General features: G+C 37.6%; 1 protein-coding gene across 1 annotated transcript; it reads left to right on the plus strand.

Moving 5' to 3' along the window:
• Positions 1 to 8666: 8666 nt before the first annotated feature.
• LOC113918411 (peroxiredoxin-5, mitochondrial-like) lies at positions 8667 to 9504 on the plus strand. Its single transcript, XM_027586843.1, has 2 exons — positions 8667 to 8863; positions 9055 to 9504. Exons 1-2 carry the CDS (start codon positions 8669 to 8671, stop codon positions 9439 to 9441), a joined length of 582 nt encoding a protein of 193 aa, XP_027442644.1. The 5' UTR covers positions 8667 to 8668; the 3' UTR covers positions 9442 to 9504.
• Positions 9505 to 12088: the final 2584 nt, after the last annotated feature.

A 12088-nucleotide genomic window follows, 5' to 3' on the forward strand; every position in this document is an offset into this window, starting at 1 on the left:
GCTGTATTGATGGGCGGTATCGCTAAACGCCTCCTAGAAGCTGTTTCCAAGTGATTTACAGTCCCCCCTCCCACCCCGCTTCGTGATACATAGGTGACATTTTGCAAGTACACAGATTTCCTCGTCTGTTTACACTCACCAAGAGTGAGGAAAATAAAGCTAGAGTGAGGGGAGGTGTGAGGGGCATTTGCTGGAGAGATGTTGGATACTATTTTGTGACAAATTAAATGAGGACACTTGAGCAATTATTGCACCTATGTGAAAGTATTATTACAACATTGTATACCCACTGGAGGCGACCATTACCCCCATTGCAGTCATACTAATGCAGTCATTTAATGTTCCTTTCAATCTGCAGTGTAAACCAACGCAGTTCTTTTTAATAGATCCCTTTCATCAGCGACTGTGTTGGAGACAGGACAATCTTCCACTAACTTCCAAACTGAAGAGGAAGTAGTCCCAGGAATCATCTTTGTATCTCGTGCCATTCCTAACTGAAGTGAATGGAATAACTTGTCCAAGACAAGCAAAGTTGTGTAGCTAGTATAATGTAGACATAAACTGACCTCAGCCTTCTTTGCAAAAGCTCTCAAAGGAGCTAACTCAACCCTTACAAAGAGTACTCTCTTTTATATATGAAAATATGCCTGGAGGTTTTTAGCCTTTATTTAATGGATTTTCTGTATACTGTGTTACACCATTGTTACTCTATGTTATATACATATTATACCACAAGTCTAGTGTCTGTATTAACTTCATTAAAAGAGAGAAGAAGATGCAACTGGTCAGAGTGAAAACCTGGGGCCTGTGGAATTCTTTTGGATTTTGTACATAAATTAGCCAAATTCAGTATGGCAACTGTGTTGGTTGTGCATAAAGTGAATTTAGATTGCTTTTTAAACATAATGTTTCCATTTGTTCTTCACAATGTTCTTTAAGATTATTTAGATTAATAGGGTAAATATAGGACCTAGAAAGTGGTGAAAGCAACATGATAACGAAACATATGCTTTTATTTATTTTTATTTTATTTTTTTAGATTTTATTGCTTTATTTGTCAGAGAGAGAATAAGCAGGGGGAGCCGCAGGCAGAGGGTGAAGCAGGGTCCCTGCTGAGCAGGGAGCCTGATGCGGGGCTCCATCCCAGGATCCCGAGATCATGGCCTGAACCAAAGGCAGACGCTTAACCGACTGAGCCACACAGGCGCCCCTTATTTTTATTTTTTTAAAGATTTTATTTATCTATTTTTAGAGAGAGAGGGAGTGTGAGCTTGGGGATGTGGGCAGAGGGAGAGAGAGAGAGAGAATCTCAAGCAGAGTCTACACAGAGTCAGAAGCAGGGCTCCATCTCACAACCCTGAGATTATGACCCCAGCTGAAATCAAAAGTTGGTTGCTTAAACGACTGAGCCACCCAGGTGCCCCCCTATACTTTTAAAAATTGTTTTTCAAATCTACTGGCACACATTTCAAACCCTCCTCAGTAGTTTTTTGGGTAATAAATGCTTATATGTGAAGCATATGCGAAGACATGGATAAGAAAAGAGTATTTGTCTTGGGTTTTTCACTTACAAGGTCTCCAATAGAGTTTTAAAAGATATATCCAGGAAAGGTTGTGAAAAAGGTACATCTCTTGGGCACCTGGGTGGCTCAGTTGGTTAAGCAACTGCCTTCGGCTCAGGTCATGATCCTGGGGTCCTGGGATCGAGCCCCACATCAGGCTCCCTGCTCCTCAGGGAGCCTGCTTCTCCCTCTCCCTCTGCCTGCCACTCCCCCTGCTTGCGCTCTCTCTCTCTGTCAAATAAATAAATAAATAAAATCTTAAAAAAAAAAAAGGTCCATCCCCATAACAAATCAATCTGATTTAGGAGAGACCAAGCTACATCAGTAGGCTGATGAGTCATAGAGATGTTTTTGGCCTTTTCAGGTGGTTGCTCAATTGGAGGAGAATCGCTCCTGATTGCACCATATTCTATGTGGGCAAGTGTGAAATCACACACATGCCCCTGAACTTCCAGGCTGGAGGATATTAGAGTAACCCTGAAAGACATCAGGCAACATCATTCCTAAAATAGCTGAATCTCTTTAACTTTTTGGAGTTTTCTCATTTTATTTGATTTTCAAGGTTATTTGTTCGTAAGAGAACTCTGAATGTGTTAACATATTTACTCTGAGCAGATTTTGTTATGGTTTGATGGTACTGGGGAGCTACAGAAGATTGAATAGCTAGGATGGGTTGTTAGTGTTAAAAGTGAGTACTTCCAACATAAATATTTCAGGTCAGATAAAAATACTGTGGGGTAAGTGATTGTGATGATCCTTTGAGTGATTCTTTGTTGTGACTTTTTAGTGCATTCTGCATAGGTATTTATTTACATACCCATAGTTTTATATACATATACATATATATATTTAGTTCCAAGGGCGTGTATGTGTGTATATATATATATATATATATATATATATATATATATATATATTTAGTTCCAAGGACAACAGTATTTTTCAGTTTCCTTTTAACTACTCTGTCATTTTCCAGTGCTATTAAAGTGAATAGACATATTTTTCTTATCTAGCATATATTTTACTCATTCTGATTTGAATAAAATAAATACATTTTTGAAAGATAATACTAATTAAGGTAGTACTAGAGAGTTTCTTTTATAATGGAGCATTCACCCAAGAAATCTCTAAACTCTTCAGTAATTTATGACTACATACCTAAGTCTTGTGTGCTTGCACTCTTTCTGTCAAATAATCTTGAAAAAAAGAGAAATTAAATGTTAGCATTTACTGAAAGAATTCAAAGGAGTGAACAATTCAGACTGAAGGTTACATACTTACATAAATGTTTATTTGTGTATATCTTCCTATAGCTCCATAGAAGAAACATGTTTGAAAGGTTTTATATTTTGTAGACATTCCAAAGCCATTGGTAACTTTGTTTTTTCAAAAGCATCTTGTAAAATTTAGTGAATCACATATTTGTGGGTGATACATGCATTATCATTACAACTAAAAAGCTATATATAGAGAGAAGTAGTTACAAGATATTCAATTAGACATTGATCTTTTCTATTTTGCTTTACTAAAACATTTAGAAGCACTTTGTAAGCTTCCACCTAATGAAACCTTAGGTTATCTTTGAAGTAAACATGTGTTTTAATCTCAAAGATTAAGTGAACTATTTTAGAACTCCCAGAGTTTATCTAGTGTGAACAAAGCTTCCAAATTTTAATTTGTAGTCTGGATTAAGCCTAGAATTTATTGTTTCCTTTATAAGAGATTTTCTAAAATTATTTGAAATTAATAGATTGTGGGTATTAAGATTAAAACCACTGAGGAAAAAATCTTCAAAGATCAAGATAAGGGGAAATTAATCAAATATATTTGTTGAAATAAATTAAACTGTTGAATAATACATCAGGAAATAATGAATGGGTATTGTATGTAGTGGAAAGAGGTAAATCACAAGTTTTAGCAGTGAAGGAAGTTTTTCTTTTTTCTAATATATGATGAGAAACGAGAATGAGAATAATTTTATAACATCATAGAATCTCAGAATTAGGAGGGGCTTGAAAGGTTATCATTTATGTGACTAATTATGTGATATTCCCTTTGCCAAATTGTGATACAGACTATGGCTTAATATTGCCTGTCATGTGGAGCTTGGTACATTTCAGGGCAGATGATTTTGTTTGGGGACAAATCTAATTGATAGAACAAATTTTAAGCAAACTTAAACAAATGTTTTCTTTTATTTCTCATTAAGTAGTCTTAGCTACCCCCTTAAGGATATGTTTAAAATTCTAAGGTAATGGACTTCTTACTTATTTGAGTTAGGTTTATATTCATGCAGAGAAACTCACCTGACAAGTAGAAATGCAGAACTAATCTTCAGGAGATGAGTGAGGGCTAGAGAAGGAATCATTTAAATTGAGAAGATAGGGGCACCTGGGTGGCTCAGTTGGTTAAGTGTCTGCCTTCAGCTAAGGTCATGATCCCAGCGTCCTGGGATCGAAACCCGCATCGGGCTCCCTGGTCAGCAGAGAGCCTGCTTCTCCCTTTCCCTCTGCCTGCCGCTCTGCTTACTTGTGCTCTCTATCTCTCTGTCAAATAAATAAATAAATAATGTCTTTAAAAAAAATTGAGAAGATAATTTAAACTATAGAATTTGTAACTATAGTTACATATAGTAGGTAACTACTAAAGTGACAAAATGTTAAAGGACATGATAATGCTTAAAAGTTAATTATGAAATACTTAAAATATTTTAACTAGTTTTTCATGGGAATCCCTTTGGAACCACATTCGAAGTTCTATATGTGTCTTCTTAGTCTACTAATTTAAAATTAACTACAGCATCATTGAGGAATAGTATTGGCATCAGTTAATGAGGCCAGCAAGCCTAAACAATACCCATAGATATTTATAAGTCAAATCAAATTTCCTCTGGTTTTTTGAATTTTTGAAAGCTATTTGAGAACACGAATATGAAATAACTATTTTTAAATAAGGCTGATTTCAGTATAAAGCCTGATGAAAAATTCGTTCCCACTGACTATGGGACAAGATAAAAGCCTTAATATGATTGTGTGCTGGAAACCACAAATAATGGAAATATTATGCACAACTTTGCATTTTAAGAATAGAACAAGAGTACTATGAAACACTGCATATATATCTGAATGTTAACAATTCTTAAAGTGACTAAAATCCAAAAAAATAAAGTTTCTCTGAATTTGGCTGCCTCCCCTGTATCCCTCTGCTGAGTTACTTGGCTTCTTTTAGCTTTTATGTTCTATCTAAATCTCCTTTCACATTTCTTTGTTGTTAATTAATGTTTAGTGATTCCCTTATCTGTACGTCTGTCTTCTGCGTATTAAAATCGATGGTGTGTTTGTGTGTGTGTGTGTGTGTGTGTGTGTGTTTTCACATTTGGGCATTTAAAGGCAAATATATGATTCCATGGGTGCCAATTTCTTTCCTTTCATATCCAACAAAATACTCTTCTTCAACAGATGAATGGTCTGAATTTTATTTTCTCTAACGGTAGTGTTTTTCAGAATTTGGTGAATGGCAAAATGTTTATTACAAACATTTTAGCACATATTTTTTTAAAAATAAAATAATTTAATAAACATATGTGGCACAACTAAGATACCATTCACCCACCGTTTTTTAATGATGGCAAAATTATCAGACGGTGTAGAACCTATAATGCTATTAACTTGCCCTTATCCAAAAAAATATACATTACCTTATAGAAATGTGACCAAAAATATAAATAAAAGATAAAGAATATTTGCCTATTTGGGCATGTATTTTAACACACACTTAATATTTTTAAAGGAGAGGCGCCTGGGTGGCTCAAGTCGTTAAGCGTCTGCCTTCAGCTCAGTTCATGGTCCCAGAGTCCTGGGATGGAACCCACATTGGGCTCTCTGCTCAGCAGGAAGCCTGCTTCTCCCTCTCCCTCTCCCCCGCTTGTGTTCCCTCTCTCGCTGTCTCTCTCTCTGTCAAATAAATAAATAAAATCTTTAAAAAATATATTTTTAAAGGATAGTCTGACCTAAAACTAGTTTGTTTTTAATTTCTTGTATTAGATATATTCATTAAAAGGGCAGTGGCAAAATGTCTCATGTTATTAAGACGGTGACAGAGTGTTTGTTAACTTACCACCCCTGCCCATTTTGAAACACTTTATGGTTGATTTTGTAATATTTCATTGAAAATGCCATTAAAAAGTAGCCAAAAAGTATTTACACGTATAAAAATGATACATATGCATGTGTATCTCTGTGTGTGGGCTGGGAGGATACAAAATAAAAAATTAATGGATTCTTTATAAAATCTTTGAATTGTTTCATCTCAGATTGTTTTGTCTCTAAAAGGGGAGGCATACCTAGTTTTGAAGACTTATAGAATAACAAAATAGTTATCCATAAGATATAAAAATTGAATTATATTTATTTAATTGATATTGGATAAGAATATTCATTGAGTTAGAAACTCTTGAAACATTTATGTCACAAAGGATCAGATAGATAATCTTTGGGAACAAACCTTTTTGTATGGGTTTAAGCCTGGAAAAATAATTCTGTTCAACAATTTAACAGTCTGACATCAACTCCCCAATGTGCAAGCACTTTCTATGATTTATAAAAAAGGTAAGGGGCACCTGGGTGGCTCAGTTGGTTAAGCGACTGCCTTCGGCTCAGGTCATGATCCTGGAGTCCCGGGATCGAGTCCCGCATCGGGCTCCCTGCTCGGCAGGGAGTCTGCTTCTCCCTCTGACCCTCTTCCCTCTCGTGCTCTCTATCTCTCATTCTCCCTCTCTCAAATAAATAAATAAAATCTTTAAAAAAATAAAATAAAATAAAAAAGGTAATATGTTTTTAAAATTCTACTACCTTTTAGCTCTTATGCCAAAATACATAACCCAAGTCTTGAATATGTTTAACATTCATTAGAGTCTTTGGCAATCTGGTTTAAGAAAAGGGGGGGTTGTTAAAAAAAAGGATTTGCAATGTATCTCAGGGAAATTCAAGGACCGAAACAAATACAGCCAGACCTCATGGGGAACATAATGGGAAATTAGGCCATACTTTGTATCTCTCAGGGTCCACATGGTCTTCCTGTCACCTCCCTCACTTCCCATCTGTTCTCTACAGCAGCAAGAATGATTCTTAAAAATGTAAGGCTGATATTATATTTTAGTAACCCTCTACTGGCTTCCCATCGCTCTGAGTAAAAGTTAGCATTCTGGCCCAGGTTCACAAGCCCTATGTAATCTTGTTGCTCACTCCATATCTGCCTTCACACCCTATCTCTTGCTTTCTTGCTCCCACTATAGCAGGCGCATTCCCCCTCTTGCTATTCCTTTGGCTCACCAAGCACACACCTATTTCAGAGCCTTTGCATCTACTGTGCACTGTGTCCAGTATACCCTTTCCACAGTTATCAGCAGGGCTGGCTGGCATTTTCACTGCATTCAGGTTTCTAGTCAAAGGACATCATCAAGTATGCATCCCTGACAATGCTATCCCAAGTAACAGTACCCCGATTACTTTTAAACTTCGTGGCCTGCTTTATTTTTATTCCCATGGTTTTCTCTCCTAATGAAATATAATTTATATGCTTGGGCATTTTTACCATTTATCTCCCACTACAGGAATAAGTTTTATGAAAACAGGCACTTTGTTTTATTCATTGCGGTATTCCTGGCACCTAGGACAGTGGCCCGTGCATAATAGGAACTCCATACGAATGTATTAGAGGAATTAAATGAATGAATGTTCTCTCTAATCTCTACTTCTTTTTGAGTCTGCACCATTTTTTCCTCCTTCTGCTAAGCTGCTTTCTCTGCATCGGCTAGCACACAGCTCATAATTGCTACATGGCCTTTCAGCTGCAGTATATTCTCCACCCACTGGCAACTTCTCTCTTTCACTTTAGTTCAAATTCCTGAAAATTTAATTGGACAGGCTTATTTTTTTTCCAGTAAGACCACATAGACCATAAGTTTCTGGCCAGTCTCTGGATGTATTCTTCTTGGTCAGATATCTGTTCCTGGTCTCATAAGACTGAGCCAGTTCACAGCATGGATGATTAGGTGTGAGGGGCCGTGGACAGGCAGCCAGGCAACACAAACACTTCTAGTACATAAAGCTACCACTGCCACATGGCCACCTGTGCTCTCCATTGTCCCAAGTCCTGCTCACGAGTCTGACATCACTCCTCAGTTCAGTGCATCAAACTTCTGCCTCCATGTCCTTCTAGACAAAATGACTTCTCTGTTTTTTTCTATATTTCTTTGTTAGATATAACTATGCATCTACAAAACTTCTATAATAAATATATCTATATAGGGGCACCTGGGTGGCTCAGATGGTTAAGCGTCTGCCTTCGGCTCAGGTCATGATCCCAGAGTCCTGGGATCGAGTCCCGCATCGGGCTCCCTGCTCAGCAGGGAGCCTGCTTCTCCCTCTGCTTCTCTCTCTCTCTCTCTCTCTCTCTGTCTCTCATGAATAAATAAATAAGATCTTTAAAAAAATATTTTTAAAAAAATAAATAAATATATCTATATCTCTTCCTTGATCCTAAAGGCAACAAAATGCCCTGTACCCTTATTCTCACCAGGCTGTTCCACTTATGTTTTTGAATGGTAAGCAAGAAATCCCACGTGCCTGTACAGAGATCCTGTTGTCGACACACCCTAAGGTGACCCCCCAATGTGTCACAACCTTGTGTAATCTCATCTTCACAGTTTACTATGGTTGGAACCTGTGACATTTTTTTATCCAGAGAAAATGGCAAAGATTATGGGATTCTGCAGATATAATTAGAGTTCCAAATCAGTGATTTTGAGTTAATTGGAAGGGAGATTGTTCTGGGTCAGCTTGACTTAATCAGGTGAATATCCTTAAAAGAGAGAATAGTGTCCTCCCTAAAATGAAAACACATTCTCCTTGTGGTCTTGAAGAATCCGAGGAAATGAATTCTTCCAACAACCTGGTTAAATTTGGAAACACATTCTTCCCCAACCAAGTCTCCAGAGAAGAACATAGACCAGTTGCTTTGGGATGGGCATCCTGCTGTCTGGACTGCACCTTCTGGGCAGCATGCAGACTCAGTTCTTGTCTGGACTGCAGCCATTAGTCTGCAGCATGGGTGGCTGCAGGAGCAGGTGGGTGCAGGCAACAAAGCAGGGAGTAGACACTTGGTGGGGCCTCAGTTTCAGCAGTGCTGCCTCAGCTATGGCCCCAGTCAAGGTGGGAGATGCCATCCCTTCAGTGGTGGTTTTTGAAGGGAAGCCTGGGAACAAGGTGAACCTGACAGAGCAGTTCGAGGGCAAGAAAGGGGTATTGTTGGGCACCTGGGTGGCTCAGATGGTTAAGCGTCTGCCTTCGGCTCAGGTCATGATCCCAGGGTCCTGGGATCGAGTCCTGCATCGGGCTCCCTGCTCCTTGGGAGCCTGCTTCTCCCTCTGCCTCTCTCTCTCTGTCTCTCATGAATAAATAAATAAAATCTTTAAAAAAAAAAAAAAAAAAAGAAAGGGGTATTGTTTGGAATCCCTGGGTCCTTTACCCCGGCCTGTTCCAAGACCCACTTGCCAGTGTTTGTGGAGCAGGCTGAGGCTCTGAAGGCCAACGGGGCTCAGGTGGTAGCATGTCTGAGTGTTGATGTTTTTGTGACTGAAGTGTGGGGACCAGCTCACAACTCAGGAGGCAAGGTTAGGCTCTTGGCTGACTCCACTGAGACCTTTGGGAAGGAGATGGATTTGTTACTAGATGATTCATTTGTGTCTGTCTTTGGAAATCACCAGCTCAAGAGGTTCTCCGTAGTGGTAGAGGATGGCATAGTGAAGTACCTGAATGTGGAACCAAAGGATATAGGCCTCACCTGCAGCCTGGCTCCCAACATCATCTTGCAGCTCTGAGGCCCTGGGCCGAGACATACTACTTCTACCCTTTTCTACTTCACCTGCCCAACCCCAGATAGAGGGCCCCCGTCCAACTTGAACAGGGGCCACCCAATGAGAACCTTTACCAAATTTCTGCAATAAACATTTCTGGTTCATATTTTTAAAAAAAGAGAGAAAGAAAAGAACACAGCCCAATTGCTACCTAGACTGTAGCCTTGTGACACTGAGCAGAGGACTTACCTAAGCGATGCCTGAACTGTTGACCTGTAGGAAGTGTGAAATAATAAATGTGCTTTGTTTAAATCCACTAAGATTGTAGTAGTTTGCTAACTAGCAATAGAACATAAACATATATCCTTTATCCTAGTTTACAGTAAAAAGCAAATATTTAAAGTCCCCATGTTATTTTTGTTCCTTAGGCCCCATGTGGGACTTTGACATGGACTTTTTTGCTTTCTTTGATTGTAGAAATAGAAATTGTGGAAATAGAAATAATTTACTTTACTTCCTTATTTATTTCCAAGTATATTTTGGGGGGATTTACTCTTTTTTTAATATTTTCTTTTATCTCAGTGTCTTAAGACTAACTTTAGACTTTCTTTCAGGCAACAACGCATGGCCATTGTGCTTTTCCTCCTGTCCTAGCCACATAATCATCTCTTTTGCATGTTGCATCAACTTTTATCGTTTTCAGTTTTTTATTTTGATGAGCATAGACACAGTGTCTTTGGCTGTGAAATTTACATGGCTACTCCTCTCATTAAAGTCTCTCTTTTCTTGTTATGCATGCAAATAGTTATTTTATTTTTCATTAAAATCATTCTATAAATTGTGGGGAGTTTTTACTTAAAGAATGATTTTGTAAGGTCAAAACATTTATGGTGGGAAAAATTATCCCCTGATTTATATGTTTGTTACGTCTAAATGTTCATGTATCACATTTTACTTTGTAAAAGTTGGACATATCTGTGTTTGGTCAGTGTTTAATACCTTATTATTTGTAAGTTCCCAAATGCTATTTATTCTGCTTGTAATCTTAAACTGTATATTTGAGTATGTTGCCTTTCTAAGAAGTGCTATGCAACCACAGTACAGCATATAAGTTATATAATTTAGGAGTCAGTTAACTAATATGTTTTCATATTCTAGAGTGCTAGGAGTTGAGGGTATAGAGACATACACATAAAAAGTTAACATTCTTTTTAATCCCTTCACCACATAAATTTTTAGAGACTTTACAAACTCACAAAAATTATAGTTTGAATATTTGGTACATACTATCTCTATTTAAAAGAAAAATCTTACTTTTCTTTAGAAAATATTTAATCGTATATGTTTGAAAAGCTAATGTATTTATTTATCAAACACATGAAAATAAACAATTGAGATAAAATATTAATGAGATATTTTTTCTATGTTTATCCTGCCAGAAATTCTCAAACACTGATTTGAAGTTGAAGTGATTAAGAATTTAGATATATAGAATATAATCAACCTCCGGTCCACAATTGTCTGGAAAAATATACAATCACTATAGATGGTCTTTTATTAAATGGTTTCAAAGTCAAATTTTAATTTTCATGGAGAGGTGAAATTCCAAATCTTTCTGCATGGTCGAAGTAGGAATGAGGTAGAGTGGGGGATGGGGATAGCAATCACGTTCATTTTGATCTGTAGGGAATAACGAAACATTCAATAATCACATTTCTAAATGCATATCACAGTAGATAAGGCTTTAAGTGCTCTATTCAATTAATTAATTAAGCTTATATCTCATTCAGGTATGCAAATTATCCTCTTTAAGGGAAAGAAGCTTAGGGAGATATTTAGAGGGAAATTAATTCAAGGAGCTTTTGTTGAAATGTTTATTTTTTACTTTATTATTTTTTAAGATTTTGTTTATTTATTTGACAGAGAGAGACACAGCGAGAGAGGGAACACAAGCAGGGAGAGTGGGAGAGGGAGAAGCAGGCTTCCCGCGGAGCAGGGAGCCCGATGCGGGCTCCATCCCAGGGCCCTGGGATCATGACTGGAGCCGAAGGCAGATGCTTAACAACTGAGCCACCCAGGCGCCCCGTGTTGAAATGTTTAAGTCCTATGAACACCTTATCATGAACAATAACTGAAACTGTTTTTTCTTGTTATCATACTCAAGTCAGTGTAATGCACTGATAAGGAACACACTAAACATTTCCAGAGGTAGGGTTTGTAATTTTTTTTATTTTTTTATTTTTTTATTTTTTTTTTTTTTAAAGATTTTATTTATTTATTTGAGAGAGAGAATGAGATAGAGAGAGAGCATGAGAGGGGAAAGGGTCAGAGGGAGAAGCAGACTTCCCGCTGAGCAGGGAGCCCGATGTGGGACTCGATCCCGGGACTCCAGGATCATGACCTGAGCCGAAAGCAGTCGCTTAACCAACTGAGCCACCCAGGCGCCCAGGGTTTGTAATTTTTTAAAGTAGCTGAGCATGTTTAACACACTTGATTTGTGTTAGTTCAGAGGAATAGATTTTTCTTTTGGAATGCTGCCTTTTTGATACATATCAAAATCCCAGAAACTTCTGATAGTATCCAGTGTTAATTATTTTTCTTTGAGATAAGTCAAAAAGAAACAAAAATAATTTGCCATCTCGTTATTCATATATAAATGAAATCACAGTTT

This window comes from Zalophus californianus, chromosome 1 (assembly GCF_009762305.2).
Source record: "Zalophus californianus isolate mZalCal1 chromosome 1, mZalCal1.pri.v2, whole genome shotgun sequence".
Taxonomy (NCBI): Eukaryota; Metazoa; Chordata; class Mammalia; order Carnivora; family Otariidae; genus Zalophus; species Zalophus californianus.